The following is a 19,761-nucleotide window of genomic DNA, read 5'->3' as shown; positions in this document are numbered from 1 at the left end:
TGATTAAGTGAAATAAGTGGGAAGTGATGAAAAGGTGGGGGAGTGTTTGGGGTTGGGGAGAGGGACAGGAGTTCAACACCGGGGTGGAGCTTCCATGGTACTGGAACAGCTCACGGCATGAGTGGAAGAGAGCTGTGCTCAGGGTGGGCCCTCCCCTGGACATTTGCTGCCATTGTGGGCTGAAACTTTTTTTTTCTCCTGCCTAAACTCTGCACTCGAGGGAACTGGTTCACTAAACCTCTTCCCTGCTGTTGGTGGAGAGCGTCTCTAGCTGTTAGGTTGAAGTTATGTCACTTCTTCTGTCTTCTCTGGCACTGAGTTGTTTTTTTTTTTTCAGGCTCTGAGTTCTGCTTGCTGCCTTCTTTGAAGTATTTTCCCTTATTTTTCCCTGATATCAGGTACTTCAAGTTTGTTTTGGTTTTTTGTTTTGTTGTTTGTTTTTCACCATGGCAGGGCCACAGCTTTACCTTCTCTGTATGGGAGTGAGGGATGGAGAAAGTTGGTTTCATTCTATCATGGTCATTAGTAGGGGGCTGAGACCACCCATCTGTTTAATCCTGGCCTTGCAGCAGTCTCGCATCCAAAAGACCCTAGGTAATTAGACATGAGTTGATGGAAATTGGCTGCAAATGCAGAGGTCTTTCGTCACAAAGCAGGGAAGGCCTATTCCTCCTCTCTGACACTGGAACTGCTGTAACTGGATAGCTGCTCATAGGCATTTCCTTGCTAGAATAGGGGAGGACAGAGCAAGGTCTCAAGAGATGGGGGAGCTGGAGTCATTGGCTATGGAGAAGCTTTGAAAAAGTAATTCCTGCAGCTTGGGGATACTGTTAGTTCTTCCTGCAGCTAGATGGAGATTTTGGTTGGGAGGAATGGAAGAATGCTAAGGATTGCCAAAGGAGGAAGAACCAGGGCTGGAAAAATAAAATGAAATCTAAAAGTGGAAGCAGCTGACCTTGGATAGTGCAACCTGCTGCTGGAGGTGGAGCAGTACCTCCTAAGGAAGGAAACCCCCATATCCAGAACATTAGAAAATCGTTCCTGGACTGGATGGGATTTAATGGAGTTTTTCCAGCTCTAACCTTTGATTTATTTACTTACCTGTTTCATAGGCGTGAGTGTGGAATAGCCTTTTATTACCAAAGAGTCCTGTCACTTCTAACTAAGTTAACATGTAGAAGGAATAAAGGAGTTTGAGACATGTGCCTGCAGGGCTTTGCTGCCAGAGCCTGCTCCTGGCTACAGTCAGGAAGTCTCCGGTTTATGTGAACACCTTTCCTCAAGTTGAGATCTTGCTTAGAGGTGAGAGAGTGAACATGAAACAGCACTCTGCTTCCTGATGCTGTAAATGTGCCTAGAATTGTAGCCTGACATGGCTTGTACATGTTAAAACTAAAAAGAGCACTCCTCTGTGTAGAGGGACCTTGGGAACAGACTGATCCTAGCTCTGTCTGCAGGTGGAGGCTCAACAAATGAGGCCTCCGAGCTAGGTGAGGTGTTGATGACCAGAATAAATCGTATACCTTTTCATTCCAGTCAGCTGCTTTCATCTGTTCCTGTTGTGGTTCTTGAGCTCAGCACTGTCTCCTAACCACAGGCAGATGGAATCTAATGTTAACTTGCAACATAGGCCCATTTTTGCACTTAATGGAGTTTTCCTTTGGCTTCTGTGTGAAGCCCCATGCACAGTGTTACACCACACTAATATGGAAGCCATAGCAGTCATGTTTTGATTTGGAAAGAAAGGACCTTGTATCTGACCCGTTGTGGATAAATAAATGCAAGGGCATGCTGGCAGCTGCAATTGCTTAGTGGATAAGGCTGGGTGGCAATACTTGGCTGGAGGATGAAGTCCCTTGGCTTACCTATACACATCTAACTTGTAGTATCACCTGTGTCTTATCCATGTTGTTTTCTACTTCCCTTTAATCCCCTGGGGCTGCCAGGCAAGTGAGAAGAATATCAACACTAGTTGTGGCTAATACAAATAGCAAAGTGCTGAGTGTTATTGGCACCTCAAGTCAACCACAAATGGAATACACCTTCCACATATGCTAGAAACTGGCCCATTAATTATCTGTTTCTCTAATTGGTCAACAGCCCCACAGCAGAAGAAAATGCTTTGAAAACAAGTCTAGTAACCTCCTGCTAGCTGTGTCTTCATGAAGTCCTACAAAGAGGCTTTGCTAGTTGCAGATGGAGACTGGAGAGTCAGTCCCACAAACCCTTTAGTGATTTTGGCCATACTCGGAGCAGGGGAGCTAGCTGCAGCAGTTTCTTTGGCACCTACAGGCCTTAACCTCCTGTGCCACCTCCCACCCATTTAGGAATTGTAGTCCTGGTTGGGAGAGGGAGGGCTGAGCAACACAAGCCCCAGTGCAGGGGAGAAAGGTGTGAGGGGATTAGCAGGAGCAGCCCAGGTGCCCATTAACTCTCAGCTACCACTTGAGCTTCTATTAGGTGATGCCCAAGAGCCAAGAAAAGGGATTCCCAAGGCAAGCATGGGGCCCTTTGGAGCCTCAGTGCCACAGCTTCAGAATTTGGCAGAAGGAAAGGCTTGCAAACTGCTCATCCAAAGGGACTAGGGCTCTTGGCTAGCACAAAAAAAATGTATGAAAGGTAGGAGACAATGACACCTGCTCCAGTGTCCAGCCCAGGCCTCTGCTCTCAGCCAGCACTAGCTGCCATTTACCACAGCAGCACCTGTTGCCATCCCTCACTCCCATCTCTAGGCTCCTAGGAGCAATTCCTAATGGTAGTGAAGAACGCCCTGTCCCTGGGCCTGTGACCTCCAGCAGGGGTTCAACCCTCTCCAAATGCCACACAGGCTCTTGGACAGTGCAGAACAAATACATCTACTATGGGGGCATATGGCAACTTGTGTCCAGGCTCAGGCCCTCCTGTTCCTCTCCCTTTAACCTAGGCTACCTCCATTCTCAGTCTCAGCACAAACTGTGGAGAAAGCTGCAGAGCAGCACTGAGCTACTGGAAGCAGGGGAACAGCCCCTGCCACTCCAGTCCCTGTCAGCTCCCTCCTGCACTGAATTTACTTATGCAGTGGTTAAAAGCCCTCCACAGTGCCAGCCACTTTTCAAAAATTAAGCAGCAGCTGAGGCCCTGTCCAGGCCTGATGTATTCCCCCACTGCCCCCACAATGAGTCACCGATCAACCTCTTCCTGCCTGCAGCCTCTAGGACCAGTAGGAAGGAAGGGCAGGACCCCCAAGGAGGAGCACAGGTGCTAAGTGTAACAGAAGCTTGCTGCTTGGGAGGGATAAATCCATGGATCTGGTGCCAAGGCTACAAGCAGCAGGGTTGAGCTGAGTACGGAGCCTGGGGCAAAAGGCAGGGCTTCCAGCAAGGGACATAGCAGCTTTTTTACAGAGGGAATGTGCTCCAGAGCTGCAGCCAGTGTCCTACAGAGCCTGAATCAGAAGCAGGAACCAGAGGCAGGCAACAGCCAGGGGCAGCACTAGCAAAGTCCCAGGCGCTGAATATTAAGCAAACTCTATTACAATTTTGAGGGAGTCCCCTCGTGACCTACGGGAGAAAGCAGCTTGTCCAGGAGGCTTAGGGGGCCAAGCCTGAGACTTTCCACCTGCTGGCCCTTAGCTTCTCAAGGATGTGTGTGACTCAGGACCAGATCTTCAGTCCCAGGATCCTGCCCTCGGCTGGGACTCTGAGCTAGGTGCCATGTGTCTTGCGCCCCCTCTCCCCCCAAAATCAGAATCACAAGCCTGTGTGAACAAAGGCAAGTTTATTGAGGTTGGACAGCCACAGAGAAGCACTCAAAAGCAGGAGTGTCTTCCTGTGTCTGGAGAGAGCAATGGCAGGTGATGTGAATGCACATGCAGCCAGAGAAATGCATAACATGGGACCCCAAGCCCCATCTAGCAGCGGCCACTGGAAATGCAACAGGAAAGCCACAAGGGGCAATGCAAGGCAGTAGCAAAGAGGAAGTGGGGACAGGAGAGGCATTGGGATGCTGTGGACCCACCAGGAGGAGGGCAGGCAGAGACAGGATCAGATGGGGCAGTGGAGAACTAGACCCTGGTAGGGGCTGCCCCATAGGACAAAGCTGGGCTCCCTGAACTGGGGAGTCTCAGTGGTAGACTGGCTCCCCACAGATAGCAGTGGGCAGGTGGAGGGAGAGACCTGCCCACTACCCAGGGGGCAGGAGGCTCTGAGGTCCCACGTTTATTGGCCTCAGTGCCAATGCTCCTTCCCAGAGGCATAAGTACCAAGCTGTGCCCTGGGCAGTGGCAGTGGCATCTGCAGTGGCTGGTCTGCAACAGTGGCAGCTGCCTTATTGTGCTTCCTCTAAGTGGGTGCTTGGGGCTGGTGCCTGGTCATCCACTCCTGGTTACGTTACTGCCCCATTCTCTCCCTAACAGACATGGGCATGGGATACAGGACCCTCCTCAGGCCCCAGCCCAGGCACCAGACCAGAAGATACTACTGAAACACAGAGGGAAGCTGGCAGAGGAGAATAATCAAGGCTGCAAAACCAGACTCAGTGCAGACTCTCCTCCATAGGAACAGCCCCAGGAGCAGGGGACCTCCCCTAGGCACTGCCTGGGATCACAAGTCCCATGGACCAGGGGTCCTAATGCCACCCTGTGCTCCAAGTCTGTGGTGATATCCTCAGTGTACTGCTCCATGGGTGATGAAAGCTAGCCTACCAATGTGCTCCACTGGACAGAGCTGAAAAAGGGGTGGGACTTGAGCTTGGCAACACCACCTCCTCCAGAGCCCAATCGCAGCTTGGGGTCAAATTGCAGCAGCTGGAAAGGAGAGGGAGAGTGTGTTAGGAGCAGGCATAGGCTGAGGTGCAGAAGCCTGGCCTTGGGCCCAGTGCCCCCTGCACCCAGGCACCTTGCTCCCAGGATGGGAGCTGCTGCCCCTTGTCTCCCCCTCAGCTGGTTGAGCATCCTCACCTCAGTGAGCAGTGATGCAGCAGGCAGGCTGAGCCCCTCGGGCAGGTGCAGCTGGGTGTGAGGATGAATCCCTGATAGGTGGCACTGGGACAGTGGCTGTGGGATGCAGACGGAGCCAGTAAGGAGAGTCCTGAGCAAGCACCTGCCACTGCTCCTGTCCCCACTGCAGTGACCCTACAGCCACTCCCCTTCAGTGGGTAACATCCAGGCCGTCAGCCAGCCCCTCCTGAGAGTCAGGGAGGAGTGACACTCTTAAGACAGCCCAGTCCATATCCTGGGGTCCCTCGCTGAGCTGAGGAGTCCTTTTGATAAACTGGCTCCCCATAGACAGCAGCAGCCAGGTGGGAGGAGATCCTGGGTAGGCAGGAGGCCCTGAGGTTCCAGGTTTACCACCCTCAGCACCAAAGCCTCTTCCCAGAGGCACTAGAAGAGGGGGAGCAATGGGACATACACTTGGAGTGCTCTGTGGGGAGCAGAGTACCAAAACTAGGACCGTCTCCCTCACGATCTACAAACCCTCAAGATTGTTTTGCACCAAAAAAATAAATTTCATGAGGTTCAGTAGGACTTTGCACTTGTCCTTATGCACCAGTACAGGCTGGGGACTGACTAGCTAACAGCAGCTCTGCACAAAAGGACTTGGGGTTACAGCGAACAAAAAGCTGAAAATGAGGCAACACTGCGCCTTGGTTGTGAAGAAGGCTAACAGCATATTGGGCTGCATTAGTAGGAGTGTTGCCAACAAATCAGGGGAGGTGATTCTTCCCCTCTATTTTACACTGCTGAAGCCACATCTGGAATACTGTGTTCAGTTTTGAGCCCCCCCACTACAGAAAGGATGCAAACAAATTGGAGAGTCCAGCAGGGGCAAAAAAAATGGTTAGGGAGCTGGGGCACACAACTTATAAGGAGAGACTGAGGGAACTAGGCTTATTTAGTCTGGAAAAGAGAAGATTGAGTGGGGGTTTAATAGCAGCCTTCAACTACCTGAAGTGGGGTGCCAAAGAAGATGGAGCCAGACTGTTCCCAGTGGTGACAGATGACAGAACAAGGAGCAATGGGCTCAAATTGCAGCAAGAGAAGTTTAGGTTAGATATTAGGAAAAACTCTCACAAGGAGGGTAGTAAAGCACTGGAACAGGTTACCCAGAGAGGTTGTGGACTCCATCCTCTGACGTTTTTAAAACCTGACTAGACAAAGCCTTGGCTAGGATGATCTAGTTAGGGATGGTCCTGCTTTGAGCAGGAGGTTGAACTAAATGACCTCCTGAGGTCCTTTCCAACCCAAACTTCTATGATTCCATGACTTTACTGCCCTTCCTTGCCCCTGCCCCAGGACCAGGACGCAAAACCACTCACCATTCCAGTCAGCAGCTCATATAGCAGTGACCCAAAGCTCCACCAGTCGCAGGCCTCAGTCAGCTCAGAAATCCCACCCACTTCTGCAGAGTCAAAAGGCACAAAGGATGAAAGAAGGAGAGAAACAGTGACGCACATCCAAATCACATGGGGGCTGTCTGCTGCCACCCTTGGGAAAGATCCTGGTGGGAATCTCCTCCTGGTGATTCTTTCCCACAGGGCCTGATGATGGAGGGGACAGAGCAGGCAGTGGATGGGTGCCTTACCTGGGGCACTATACAGTTCTTCCAGGGCCTGGCTGCAGCACTGCGGCTCCACCTCCGTCCATTGCCCAAAGAAAGTGAAACGGATGTGACCTGTGAATTAGCACCAGTGTCAGGGGCAAGGCCAGCAACTGCAGCAGGAACCATAGGCCCTCACCCCTCCCTCCTGGACCCTGTCCCTATGAATGGGAGGGGAACAGCTGGACACCAGCACCCCTGCCCCACCCCCATGGCCTGCAAGACAGCTGGGCTCCAAGCCACAACAGTGCGATGGATAGCAGCCAGGTCCCTCAGTGCAGACTTCTGGGAAAGGGGCAGTGGGTGTGACAGACCTGCATTTGATGGAAGGGTGTTGTGGGAGGAGATCCAAGCAACCAGGGTGCTGGCACAGCCCTGCTACTCTCCTGAGGAAAGCCAGGCCCAGATGGGACCTGGAGAGCAATGAGCGGGTGAATAGATCAAGCAGGGGGTGTTGCTGCAGAGGGGTGAACTGCAGAGTGCAGGCCTTCAGCTCTTGCTCAACCCTGGGGACTGCTGGATTAACCAGGCCAGCTGATCTCATCCCCTCCCAGAGGGTCTCTGAGGGATCTCCCAGATGGTCTATTGATGTTCTGTATGGTCAGTATTGCTGCATAACCTTGCTCTGCCCCTGCTGTCCATATCTCTTAGAAGCTCCAAGGTCTAGAGCACAGAGGCAGGGCCTGAGCTGGAGATGCCCAGATCCCGCAGAGTAAAACAAAGGGGAGAGAGACTGGGGAGGCTCAGGTTAGGTCCCCTTGCTGAGGGGCAAACCTCTCCTCCCAGGACACCTACCGGCAGCATCCAGCAGTAGGTTCCTAGGATTGAGGTCCCGGCAGAGTACACCCTGCTGGTGGAGTCCTTCCAGAGCCAGGAGCATTTCTGCTGCCCACAGCTGGACCTGCTCCTCATTCACGGCCCAGGCTCTTTGGCTCTCCCCTTGGCAGGCCCAGCAACCTGCAGGTCTCTGATGTGCTGGTGCTAGCTTCTCCTTGTGTTGGCCTGTTCCGTCCTGGACTCCTGAGGTGCCCCCCACAGGCTCCTGCCACCCAGAGTCAGGCCTGTGGGGCTCACTGAAGCTGGGCCAGGTGGTTCCAGGCACTTGTTTCTGTCCATTGGGAGCTCGTGGGGACCATGTGGGCTGAGCCTGGGGCCCACTAGACATTTGCTGATACAGAGGCTCTTTCTGCACCAGGCTGCCACTTCTCACAGCCTTCAGGTTTTGAGCAGGGATCTGGGGAAGCCTCCCACTAGCCAGCAGCTTTGGATCCTGCCAGGGAGCTTCTCTTTTCAGTGGGCTGCTCACACCCTCACTGCTGGTTAGCAAGTCGTGTGGATGGGAGGCCAACTCCTGACTGTTCAAGGCACAGTGTCCTTTGGCCATCATCATGACAACAGGATTGGGGCCACCATGCAGGGTGCATGTTGCACTTAAATCCTTCGCTGCCATGACAACCCTGGGGCCACTGGCAGGTCCCATATGGAACATGCGGTGGGTCCCTGCTCTTGCATTGGAGGGGTCCAGTGACTGTTCCTGGGCAGGAGCCTGGTCAGTGTTTTCCAGTGGGGCCTGATTCACAGACTTCAGGAGGTCAGTGCCATTCCCAAAGCCAAGGTTAGAGCTCTGGCTGGACCCAGAGCCAGGACCCCAAATGTTTCCTACCACCCCTTCTCCACTGTAGCTTCCCAGAGCTGAGCTGGGCTTTGGATGCGGGGGACCAGAGCCATAGGAGAGACTTCGCCGTAAATGAGACTGAGAGCGGAGATGGGACCATAGTGTCCCACCTGGAGAGTGAAAGGAAGGAAGTGTGAGAGGCAGCAAAGCAGAAATCCAGGTGCCCGTTACAGATGCCTCCAATCCTGAGACTCCAGCCACTAGCTATCCTGCCTGGCCTCCAGCCTGCAGGGCTCAAAGCGTCAGCAGGCCTCAAACCTGAGCTGCTCATACTGCTCCACCCAGAACATGCCCTGACCTCACCATCCCTAAGTACTCCTCTCTCCTCCCTCTGGTCCCTAGGTAGCAGCATTCCTCTGTCTTTATCCCAGGTTCCAGTTCCATCCCTACTGCCTGGCTCCCTTCATCTCACCCAATCTGTCTCCATCCCCCAGCCCAACCACATCTTCACCCCTCCTCAGTCCACACTCATAGCATCCTCATTGCTGTCTGCCACAGGTGGCCTTCCCGTCCATACAGAATGAAGGAGAGGCACTGTCCAAGACTGAAAAGGAGGGATGCTTGACTAAACTGGTCAATTATACTAGGGACTAGGCCAGGATGGTATCCAGTCAAAAGACTTCTGTCAGATCTTCGCTATGAAACAGCTGAGCTGCTACCAAGAATGTGCAACCTCTTATTAAACCAGCAACTGTGCAGGTTCAATTCACTGGTGCTGTAGAAACATGTAGGAGTAATTCAGATTATTCCTTCCAACATGCATCACAGTGTGCTTGTCACCACTGAATTCCATCTGCCATTGTGCTGCCCATTCTCCCTGCTAGGTCCCCTGGGAGTGACCTCATTCTTCTCCTGCACCCATTTACATAAAGTCTTGTTAGCTCTGAATGTTGCCACTTCACTGCTTGCCCCTTTTCCAGACCGTCAGTAAATCCCTGGGTCCATTCAGCTGTTCTGTACATTGGAGGGATCCTTCCACTTTATTTTTCCCAAAAACTGGGTGTTTTACTTTCTGTCACTTAGCCAGTCTCTGACAGAACTCTGCCTGTCTTCCCATGATCTTTCTTAACAAACTGTTGTAAGACTCCGTCAAAGCTTTTTTTTTTTAAATCTGCATAACCTGCCTCACTTAGTTCTCTTTTCCTCCTCATGATGTTGCTGACACATCCCAGGAATTCCAATAGATCTGAGGGACATAACTGTCCCCTACAGGCATCCTGCTAGTTTGTCCCCATTGTGTGTCCAGTGTCCCATGCCACAGTGGGACAATGGACACTAGAAACATCAACGGTCTGCTCAATTCCAAAAATGTCTGTGTTTCCATGAGCCCTTTGACCATTTCCACTCCCTCCCCTGGACGCCATGATCCCAACAACCCTGCTGCTACTACATATTGACTCCCTCATCACACATGTTCCACGGGCCTATCCCTATCCTATTTCCCCAGCCAAATGGATCTCAGCAGCCCCTTTCTCAAGCTGCTGGTGATGCTCAGTGGTTCATGCTGCTGCAGGTTCTCTTGAGTCCTGTGGTCATCACCCTTGTGAAGGGAAAGCTATATTTTATAGTCACTGCAGAAAATAACCCCAGACAAACAGAGAAGCTTAGATTAGCTCAACAGAGGGGAGTTGGTTGGTAGATATAGGGTCAAGGACATGGGGGGGATAAGAGACAGTGCAGGACACTGGCTCTTGCACTCACCCTGCACATGCTCCAGGTGGAGGAAGATAGAATCCTCACTCACGTAGTAGCGCAGTAGTTTGACCATGAAAGGGACACCATGTGGAATGACTGTCTGCCGCTCGCGGGTCTCCACATGGGACTTGGGGAGGCTCTGGAGGAGAACACACAACTGTGGATTTTCCAGCTCAGAAATATCACTGCCTCCCTGGAGACTGGCTCCTCACCAAGGCAGGAGACCAGATTGGAGAGACGGGATGCCCTCCCATTCTGACAAATGCCCTGTTTCTACCTCATGGACTGATGACCACCATCATACAGAACGGAGCTCTCCATCTGCTGAGCTTCATAGTCCTCCATCCAATACCCAGGATACCCCTTGCTACCCATGCCTGGGTTACCACAAAGCTCTGACAACACATATTATTCTTGGTCTGTAACCCCCATCGCTATTCCAGTACTGGCCCCTGCCAAACTTCTGCCCATCTACCTCAAGCTGATTCTGAAATCTTTCTGCTACTCTAGTCCTCTCCACCGTCTCTGCTCTGGCTGATACCACTCACTTTTCCCCTGCTTCTATACCCCCTCTTACTACAGTCCAGGGCTCTTAATGGGCAGTTGCTGACAATCATTCCCAACTGTCCTGTTTAAATGCCCCAGGCTCATGGCATTTGTAATCCATTCCATGTTTCAATCCAAATCCACATGTCCCCTGCCCCCTCAGCTCCAAATTGAGTTCCATGACAAGGATAGTTCTAAGTAAGAGGATGAATTCCCCTTTCGCTGCAGGAGATGTGGGAGTGGAGGATGGGGTGGGTCGTGCCGGAGCATGGGAGAGACTTCAGAGAAAGTTCATTGGTCATGTTTATATAATTCATTTCTGATGAAAAGCCCCAAACAAAGTGCTGAAAAGCATTTCCCATGAATCCTTCAGGTCAGGCTTATCCTGGGTTATCCCCTACCAGAGGATTTCCCTAAAGACAGGGAGAGGGATGAGCAGGAAACACCCACCTTAAGTATAAAAGTCCCACCAGTGGCTGGATCCTGAACTAACTGCACCTGCAAGCAATTCAAGACAATACAGATCAGACCTGTGTCACCCACACCCAGACAGCTCAGACAGACATTTAAAGAGTCATTTGAGTCCTGAAGTTGTCTCTTTTTGCACCAGTTTGGTGTTCTTCTAGCCCCTGTACTTATACTGCGGACCAGTGGTTTCAGATACAGCATCATGAACCAGAGATTACAAAGTGAATCCCAAAGCATGTTCCACTCATCAATCATTATTGACATTCCTCATTCTGGACTCCCTTGCACTCTCCATCCGAGGTCTGGGCCTTGGGAGGCTGAGAGGAATGTCCTCACCCTACTGCAGTAGGATGAAGAGAAGGCAGAAAGGAGCAAAACCCGTCACCCCAAATTCTGGCACTCAGGGTGGGGAAGAGGATGACTTGCTGAGGGTGCAAGGAACTAATTAGCTCCATCTTCCCAAGAGAGGGTATCTGGTATCTAACAGGTATCATCCATCACCCAGGTGCCCTGGATTCAGTTGATGGAAGTGAAATGCCAGGTTGGAATTAGGGCAACCGACTGCCTGGTTTGTAAATATCTTAGGTCTCCTAACAACCACAAGTCACTGAGACACCAGCATGACCTTTCAGCTAACAGCCAGAGCGCCTAGCAACACAGCCTCTGTCACATCTGCACTAGGGCTCAGCACTAGCCCAAAGGAAAGCATGCACTCAGCTGAACCATCACTGTTATTGTGCAGAGCACACTGCCCTCCAGTACTAGTCAGGGACACCCCTCCTCAGTCACCCTCATCTTAGCACAAGGGTTTCTATGATGGGAGGACTATGGGCAAATTGCACCAACCCTCCTTGGTAGGCACAATGTAAGAGACTTGTAGTCTCCAATGGTCCTGGCTGCCAGGAGCTGTGGGGACCTCCTGATCCTGGCTCAGGGACTTCATTACCTTTTCAATCACTCCCACAACCTTACAGCACCTCAGGTTCTCCACTGGTGAGCTGAGTGTCCTGATTGGCCGAAAGCGAAGGCTGCTGTAACCCTGAGAGCCAATAAGAAAGATGAATGAGGAACTGGGAAATGTTTTAGGAGATCAGAAACCCTGAGGAACAAGACTCCTACATCCCAGGAGAAGTAAAGGCAACCCATTATGCACACACAAAATAGCAGGTTGGGGTAAGATGATACCTTACATCCCCATCTACCCAGCTCTTCCTCTCTCTCTCTCCTGCCCCGGCCTAGGCTATCAGACTGTCCTACCCAAAATCCCGCCAAGCTCTCCTTCCCCACTTCCCCCACAGGCTTCTGCTTTCCCTGGTCTCTGTACTTTAGTTTGCATAGAGCTTCCCACTCTTCCTGTTCCACGCCCTCTAGTTTGCTTTATCCCAGGGGTCAGCTACATATAGCCCAGAGGAAGGATATGGCCCATGGAGTCATTGGATTCAGCCTATGGACTGAGCAGGGTGGAGAGGGAGCTTTGCCTGTGTTGCACCACACCAGTGCAGCCAGGCAGGGTAGGCTGCAGGTGGGCAGCAGGGCACTTTGCACACTGGCATGGCCAGGCAGCAGAGAGGCTTTGCCCACACCATGGCCAGGCAGCTGACAGAAGCAGCAGTGGCAGCAGCAGGCTAGGTCAGGAGCACTGACCCACCTGGGGTCTGAGCTAGGCTGGTACAGCCGGCAGCTCCAAAACCCTTGCCAACTGCTGTTCTACCCCATACGCTCCCCACGTCCTTCTCACACTGCCCTGTCCCAGTCCCTTTGCTCTTCACATCCCCCTGACCTTTCTTCTCCTCTCATCCCTCATACAGCCCTGTAGTTTCATTTCCTGCTTGTAGACATTTCCCAGTTGACTCTGCCTTTCATCTGGTTCACAAAAAGAGACGGGGGATCACTATTTTAGCTTAGTGAAGCTTAGCTTCAATTCCTTTGGAAACAATGAAGAATACAGCCTGTACTTATTAGGGCCAGCCATCTTAAGTAAGGGCACCCTGTGGCTTCAGTCATATTGAGAACCACAGGAAACCGCAGCCATTTTCAGTCATGACGAAAATCAAGATAAAATCCAGTTTTAAACTAAAGCACTTAAAATCCAGAGTGCCTTGCTAATGATACAGTCACTCTGAACTAGTTCAGATCCTCACCTCTGGAGCTGGATGAGGTCAAATCTATTTCAGCCACCATCTCTCTCTCTCTCCAAGATGCCAACAATATTCTGTAGCTGGCACTGGATTCAGGCTTAGTTTGGGCTTCTTCAACAGAAGCCTTCGGTTCCAGGCTGAGTGGAGAATCTGCAGGGCTCTGGGAACTCAATACGGAGGTTTCATGGGCAATCTCCTTGGAGAACCTTGTCCTGAGTCAGCTGTGCTGCTAAACTTCTCCCTCACTTTCCTGGCTAGCAACATAAAAATGATCTTTTCTGTCTAGCTTCATGCCTGACAGAGGCACAGCCCAGATCTCCATTCACACAGCTGTCATCCCACAGCAGGGCAGTTTAGACCGGACCTGTTACTTAACTGCAGCTATTCCATGAGTTTATTGCTGCAGGCTGCAGGAGTGAGGAGGAACAGCCACTTCTTTGGAGCGCTCCAGAAATGGCTATCCCAGGGAGCAGTCGTTTAAGGTGCTGAGAAAGCATTTCACTAAACCTTGTCCCAATGCTTGTGTGCAGTACCCAAGGCGACCTACATCTGATGTTTGCTTAGGCTGACTAGTCTCTGATCTCCCCCACCAGCAGGCCTTGTATATCTTCCCTGATCAGAAAGGCAATGATATCATCCTACAGGTGTCTGTATTCTCAGGACTTGAAATCTATCTGCTGCATTTTCTGTCCCATCCCCAGCCTGCCTGCCTCACACTTATGCCAGTCAACCTTGCCTATAGAGTTGCTCTCGAGGACTCCGACAGCACCGCATATGCTGTGTGTGTTGCACCCTGAAGATCCAGCCAAGACATGTGGTGAGCCCTTGGGAAACAATTTCTCTGGCCCCAGCTCCTCACCGTGGCATTGGGGCTCCCATTCCCCAAGGTTCGTTGGAGGTGGCAGTTGAAAATCTCCTCAGCACGTTTGAGGTACTGTGTGATCTTTCTCTTCACAGCCTCACGGCGCTCCTTGTTGGGGTCAACTGTGCAAAAGGGTGGGCCACATGTCAGTCACAGTGCCAGCCTCCCACTGCACCCTACCCCCAGCACTTCTCAGCAGTATGGGAACATAGGACTGGACGGGGCCCTCTAGACCATCGAGTTCCTTCCATGTGTAGTCAGTTGTTAACCAAAAGCATCCTCAAAATCCCCATGGCTCACCCACAACTGCAAGCAACAGTAGCTGGAATGCCAAGAACACCCTAGGACATACCCTTGGGGAAAGCAGGGGAAATGCCCTGCTGCTTCAGCCATAGGAGAATAGCTGGTTAATATATGCTCAGAAGATCCTAGGAAAAGGACTATGCCCCACACTACAAAGGAAGGCAAAAACCCTCACAGCCCATGTACTCTGACCCCAAATTTGGCACCAATATAGATTCATAGAGTTGGAAGGGACCTCAGTGGGCCATCTAGTCTGACCCCCTGCCCCTGGCAGGCAAGAAAAGAGTCACCAACCCTGGGACCATGTGATCCCAGCCAAGTGCCTGTCCAGTCTCCTCTTGAAGACCCCCAAGGATGGGGCAAGCACCCTTGGGAGCCCATTCCAGATTCTGGCAACCCTGACAGTGAAGAACTTTTTCCTAATATCCAGCCTAAACCTTCTCTCCAGTAGCTTATGGCCATTGTTCCTTGTCATTCCAGGGGGTGCCCTGGTGAACAGATCGTCGCCTACTTCTTGTTGCTCTCCCCTTATGAATTGCATCCTGTTGCTCTCTGCCCACTTCTCCAGCCTGTCTAGGTTGGCCTGGATCTGGTTCCTCGTCTCCATGGTGTTAGCTGCACCCCATAATTTTGTGTTGTCTGCAAATTTGGACAGGGTGCTTCCCACCCCTTCATCCCGATCGCTGATGAAAATGTTGAACAGCACCGGACCCAGAACTGAGCCCTGAGGGACTCCACTGCCCACAGGTTGACACCGACCCATCCACTACCACCCTCTGAGTGTGACCCTTAAGCCAATTTGCTACCCGATCTACCATGTAATCATCCAAGGAAAATCCTCTCAGCTTATTTATAAGGATGGTATAGGATACCTTGTCAAAGGCCTTCTTGAAGTCCAGCTAGATAACATCCACCTCAACTCCTGCATCTAAACAATTAGTGGCCTTGTTGTAAAAGGAAACTAGATTAGTCAGGCAGGACCTGCCTGCTAAAAACCCATGTTGGTTACCCATCCGTATCACATTAGCCAGCTGGCTCCCACAGATGTACTCCTTGATAATTTTTTCTAGGATTTTCCCAGGGATAGAGGTAAGGCTGACTGGTCTATGGTTCTATAGATATGATTCTGAGCAGAAAAGTAAGACTCTCCAGCCAGGAACCTCTGGGTTTTCTAAGCACCAGTTAGAGCATTAGCATCTCCCAGTCAAATCTCCCTCCCACCCTCCAGGCTTAACTGTAACCAGCATCTCAATGCCTCAGAGAAAGGACAAAGGAACGCCTGCAGGTCCCCAAACATGATACTCTTCATAGCATCCCACCCTCATGCCACATCCCAATGGCATGGCCCTCGCACTGTAGCCTGACCTGCCACACCCTTAATACACCAACCACTCCCAAGGCTGCCCCCAAACACATCAGCCAGTGGCTACTGCACTTCACCCCATCAGCCACTGCCCTCTTCCTCCCTCATCCCCTTGCCTGACAGAGAATCAATTCCCCATTCCCATCAGCTGACCCACTCTGCTCCCTCCCATGGAAACTAGTCTTGGTATCTTTTCCACCACCCCCTGTTGTGAACACAGCAACCATGTTAATAAAACTTTGCTGCATCGCTGCACCTTGCCCAGTGCTAAGATGTACCTCTGAGTCACCTACATAACCCTCAAATTCCCAGAGCAGCCCACATAGCCACTGTGCACCCCCGCCCCATGTTTAGAGTGCTCCTGAATCTCCCATGCTACCAAGGCCATGTACCCTGTGTTCCCTGCCTCCCACAGGCCCCCAAGTCAGCCATACCCTGCACGCCACTGAGCAGCACGTCCACGCCATTCTTGTAGTGGTTGAAAGCCTCTTCATAGTCCTCACTCACATCCCGCTCCAGGGCCAGGCGGATCTGCTTCGCTGCATCCACCAGGTAATCGCGCTTCCCAACTCCATGCCCATCAAGGCCTCCCGGAGAGACTCGGCTTCGAATCTGCTCCAGGTAAACACGGGCCTGGGAGAATGCCCGGGAGCAGGGCTCTGAGTCCAGGCCCAAAGGGCGCTCACAGATGACTCTGCTCATGGCTTGACCACTCTCAAGTCATCCTTAGTAGTTCAGCCCCCACAGCCCTGCAACAGAAAGAAGAGAGACAAAGGAGAAGGAAAATCAGGCCCTGCAACGCTAGGCTGGGGCATGAGATGGTACAAGGGCTGTGGCAGAGCTGGGGAGGACAGAAGGTGGGGGACTGAGGAGGAGCAGGGAGGGGGCTGCAGATGAGGGTTTGGGCATAGGTGCACCAGCCAAGATGAGTCAGGAGCAAAGCCCTCAGCTTTGACAGACCTGTAGCGGGGCCAGGACTGAAAAACTCATGCAGAGCTGTGGCTAGAGCCCCATGTTCTCCTGGAAGCAGAAGTGAAAATCTGCTCTGGCTTTTCATCACTGCACATGCAGCCACCAACCAAGCAGGAAGTGGAGCAAGAGCTGCAAACTGCAGGGCAGCACAAGAACCAACAGGCTAGGCTCTAGCTGCAGGGCCTCTGCACTCAGGCTCAGGGTCGACCACCTATCCAGCAGAGACCGAGTGAAGGATCGATGCAGAGCTCTGAGATCAGGGCACCAGGGGCTGTCACACAGATTCCATTGTGGCTGCAGGGGCTGAGACGCAGATCAATCCTGCAGACAGACACTCACTCCAGCTGCAGAGGTCATTGAGGAATAAGCGGCCTCCCCGTTTCCCTTTGTCAGGAGCACTCACAGACCTCCAGCATCATTCACAGATACACGGTGTTACAGCATGCATAGCTTGATGCTGACTGGCTTTGCCAGACCCCAGCTGCTTTGAGCAGTGCTGCCAGAAGGGTGATCATTCAGGTGGCACCATCTCCTGCCATGACGAGGGCGCTGCTAGGGAGATGCCAGCACTGAAATGGAAGAAGGGGCCCCGCTACACGGCAGCAAGCCCATCCCTGGCAGCACAAGGGGAAGGAGATGCAGAGGGAAGCCCCACTGCTTCAGGTGAATTGCCCTGGTATCTGATCCCAAGGGGCCAGGAAAGGGGCTCTGCATCCTGCCGTGGCCTGATGCAGCTGTGGGAGCAGCCAGGATGGGAAGAGATGGCAAACCCCGTCCCCAGAAAGGACAGTACCTGTTAGAGTCATGAGCCTGGTCCCTGGAGGTGTAGGGACCACCTTGTCTCCATCATGCTGCTATCCACTTTCCTCTGCCAGCTCCCAGCCTCTCAGGTGCAAGCTGAAGCGTGGAACCCCACAGCTGCTCTGATTGGCTGCAGATGAGATCATCACCCTGCCTTTAGAATAAAACACCAATCGATAGAAAGCTGGAGCACTTGGCTGCATCTTAAAGGGCAGAGCTCAGCGGGAGCCTGAGGGCTGGGTAGCCAGGGGGAATCTTGAGACAAAGTAGATTTGCACGTATAGATTAAATGAGGGGTGGGTGTGTATACATATATACATGTATGAATCAGCAGGGCCCCTGCTGGGCTGCAAGGATCTGGAGTGAAGATGCCTGGGGAAAATAGTGCCCCGGAAAGGAAGACAGAGGTCAGCTGGCACTGCAGGGGCTGGATGGGGTGGACATGGGGTTTCATGCAGCTGGGGACAAGTTTACCAAGATATCAGGAAATGGAGATTGGCAGAGCAAGTGGGTCCAGTCATACAAGTAGGCGGATGAAACTGAGCTAGTCCAAGCCCCTGGCCTGTTGCCCAGCTGCCCTAGTGAGACATGCATGATTTATCAAACAAATGAGGGCCCAAGCGTTGGTGACCCCTGCCCCACCTGGCAGCACAGAAGCAATGATGTGCAGTTCAGCAGCAAGGGAGTCCTGGGAGAGAAGGGAAAGGCAAACAGCCAGGTCAGTGAGCAGGGGTCCACCTGAAGGCCCCCTGGGAGGGTACAGGGTAAGAAGCCAGACACTGGCAGGGAACGGACAAAACTAACAAATGTACTGAACCACTGGAGTAGCTGGAAATTAACCCCTGGGAAACCAGATGGACCTGAGACGCTTCTTTCCCATGTTTGGTGAGGAGCCTTGAGAGACCTGATAGCCCCGAGTGGTATAATCCGGTAGCCCAGAAATGTAACTACACATGGTCCCTGCTTCCAGGGCATAATGGAGGGCAGCCTCCCACCTCTTTCCTTAGCTGGCTGTGGAAAGGGAGGAAAGAGGCCAGAGTACAGGCTGGATGGGAGCTTCTAGCTGCTCCTGCCTTTAGCACCTCCTACAGCCAAGGAGAAGAGGAAAAAGTAGTAGCAGGACAAGGTGAATAGTAATTCTCAGAAGGCACAGGCCAGAACAGCCACTGGCAGGGAGGTAGGGAAAAGAGAGAGAGAGAGAGACCATCATTTGCACAGCTGGCTCCTGGAGTTTACGGCAGCTTTATTCAGAGGGGTGTAGGATTGGATGTTGCTGTGCTACAGCCAGGTGAGAGCCCTAGGGACTGTGCTGCATACAGGGTACTGAGGGGGCCTGGGGCTCCCAAGCCTGTGCTTCCCTTCTCCCACCCCATGGGAGGTAGGACCCAGGCCAGCCCCCATCTTTGCTTACTGTTTTTTCCTCCAGTTTTGTCTTTTTCCACAACAGTGCCAGGGTATGTTGCACTGGAGGCTTGAGCTGGGCTCATGTTTCTGCAACTGTACAGTCCTATTCCCAGCTGGCAGCTCAGGAACAGGAGGCTCTGTGATGAAAGCACAGACACCTGCAGTTGACAGCAGTAGGGAGTGGTCCCAATGCTGCAGCCCATGGAACAGGCACCTCCTCAAGCTCTGACCCAGACTTGGCAGAGCAGAATCTAAGCTTCAGTTACAGGCTCAGCTGAGCTCCATCCCTGTGGTCCCCTCCCTTCACCATGGAGGGGACAAAAACTGTGAGCCTCAGCCCCGCTGCTCCTTCACTGTGCTGTGATCCTGGTTTTGGCTAGAACAAAAGTCCTTTAATCTCAGCTGTTAACAATACAGAGACTCTTGGGAGGGCCCTGCAGCTGGGCTGGTGACTGGCTTCATCTTGTCTCCTTCACCTGGAGTTGTTTCCCTGCAGGTAGCCAAGCAAAAGTCCAGCTTGTCCTCACCAGCAAGACTAGGCAGTGCCACTTCCTCATCTTCACTCACTTGCAGCTTCCTGTCTGCTTGGAGGGTCACAGCTCGGAGGTTACCAGTGGGCCCACAAGGTTTAGTTAGGGATGCAGCTGGCGCACACAAAGGCCAGAGTGGGCTGGGTAATAAATACAGGCACTGTGGTGCTCCCCTCTCCTGCTGAGGTGGCTACCTGCGTGGAACAGTGCATCTGCAATGAGAGAGCACAGACCAGGGTAAGTACAGCAGGTGGGGGGAGAATGAGTTTGAGTAGCCACTGGGAATAAGGACTCCCAAGCTCTACTGGTTTTGGGCTGTGCCCCAAACTCACTGGGTGACCCTCAGGCAAGGCCTTCATCTCCCCACCTGTGGAACAGAGATTGTGAGGCTGAGTTGTTTCCCCAGAGGTGGAAGTGAGTGCTGGGGGG

At 52.3% G+C, this 19,761-nt stretch overlaps 2 protein-coding genes across 3 annotated transcripts in view; both read right to left on the bottom strand.

The window, feature by feature from the left end:
* Positions 1-3,739: 3,739 nt before the first annotated feature.
* Positions 3,740-18,512, bottom strand: RPS6KL1 (ribosomal protein S6 kinase like 1). Of its 2 annotated transcripts, none has more exons than XM_019518800.1 (11): positions 17,391-18,512; positions 16,060-17,129; positions 13,957-14,081; positions 11,906-11,998; positions 10,942-10,989; positions 9,952-10,084; positions 7,371-8,360; positions 6,561-6,650; positions 6,295-6,377; positions 4,937-5,032; positions 3,740-4,783 (listed from the first exon to the last, which is right to left on the bottom strand). In XM_019518800.1, exons 2-11 carry the CDS (start codon positions 16,325-16,327, stop codon positions 4,673-4,675), a joined length of 2,037 nt encoding a protein of 678 aa, XP_019374345.1. In that variant the 5' UTR covers positions 16,328-17,129; positions 17,391-18,512; the 3' UTR covers positions 3,740-4,672. The 2 variants fall into 2 exon arrangements, with proteins under 2 accessions (XP_019374345.1, XP_019374346.1); XM_019518801.1 differs by having other exon boundaries at positions 16,060-16,374.
* A 95-nt stretch (positions 18,513-18,607) lies between these two features.
* PGF (placental growth factor) overlaps positions 18,608-19,761 on the bottom strand; it is a 12,719-nt gene continuing 11,565 nt past the window's right edge. Inside the window, exon 7 of the mRNA XM_019519916.1 lies at positions 18,608-19,544. Coding sequence (XP_019375461.1) covers positions 19,523-19,544 — 22 coding nt within the window. The 3' untranslated portion in view covers positions 18,608-19,522. The remainder of the gene's footprint in view (positions 19,545-19,761) is intronic.

Source organism: Gavialis gangeticus, unplaced genomic scaffold (assembly GCF_001723915.1).
Source record: "Gavialis gangeticus isolate Ggan-Ray unplaced genomic scaffold, GavGan_comp1, whole genome shotgun sequence".
NCBI lineage: Eukaryota > Metazoa > Chordata > Crocodylia > Gavialidae > Gavialis > Gavialis gangeticus.
The sequence above is the reverse complement of the archived record's forward strand: the minus strand, read 5'-3'. Positions and strand labels throughout refer to the sequence as shown.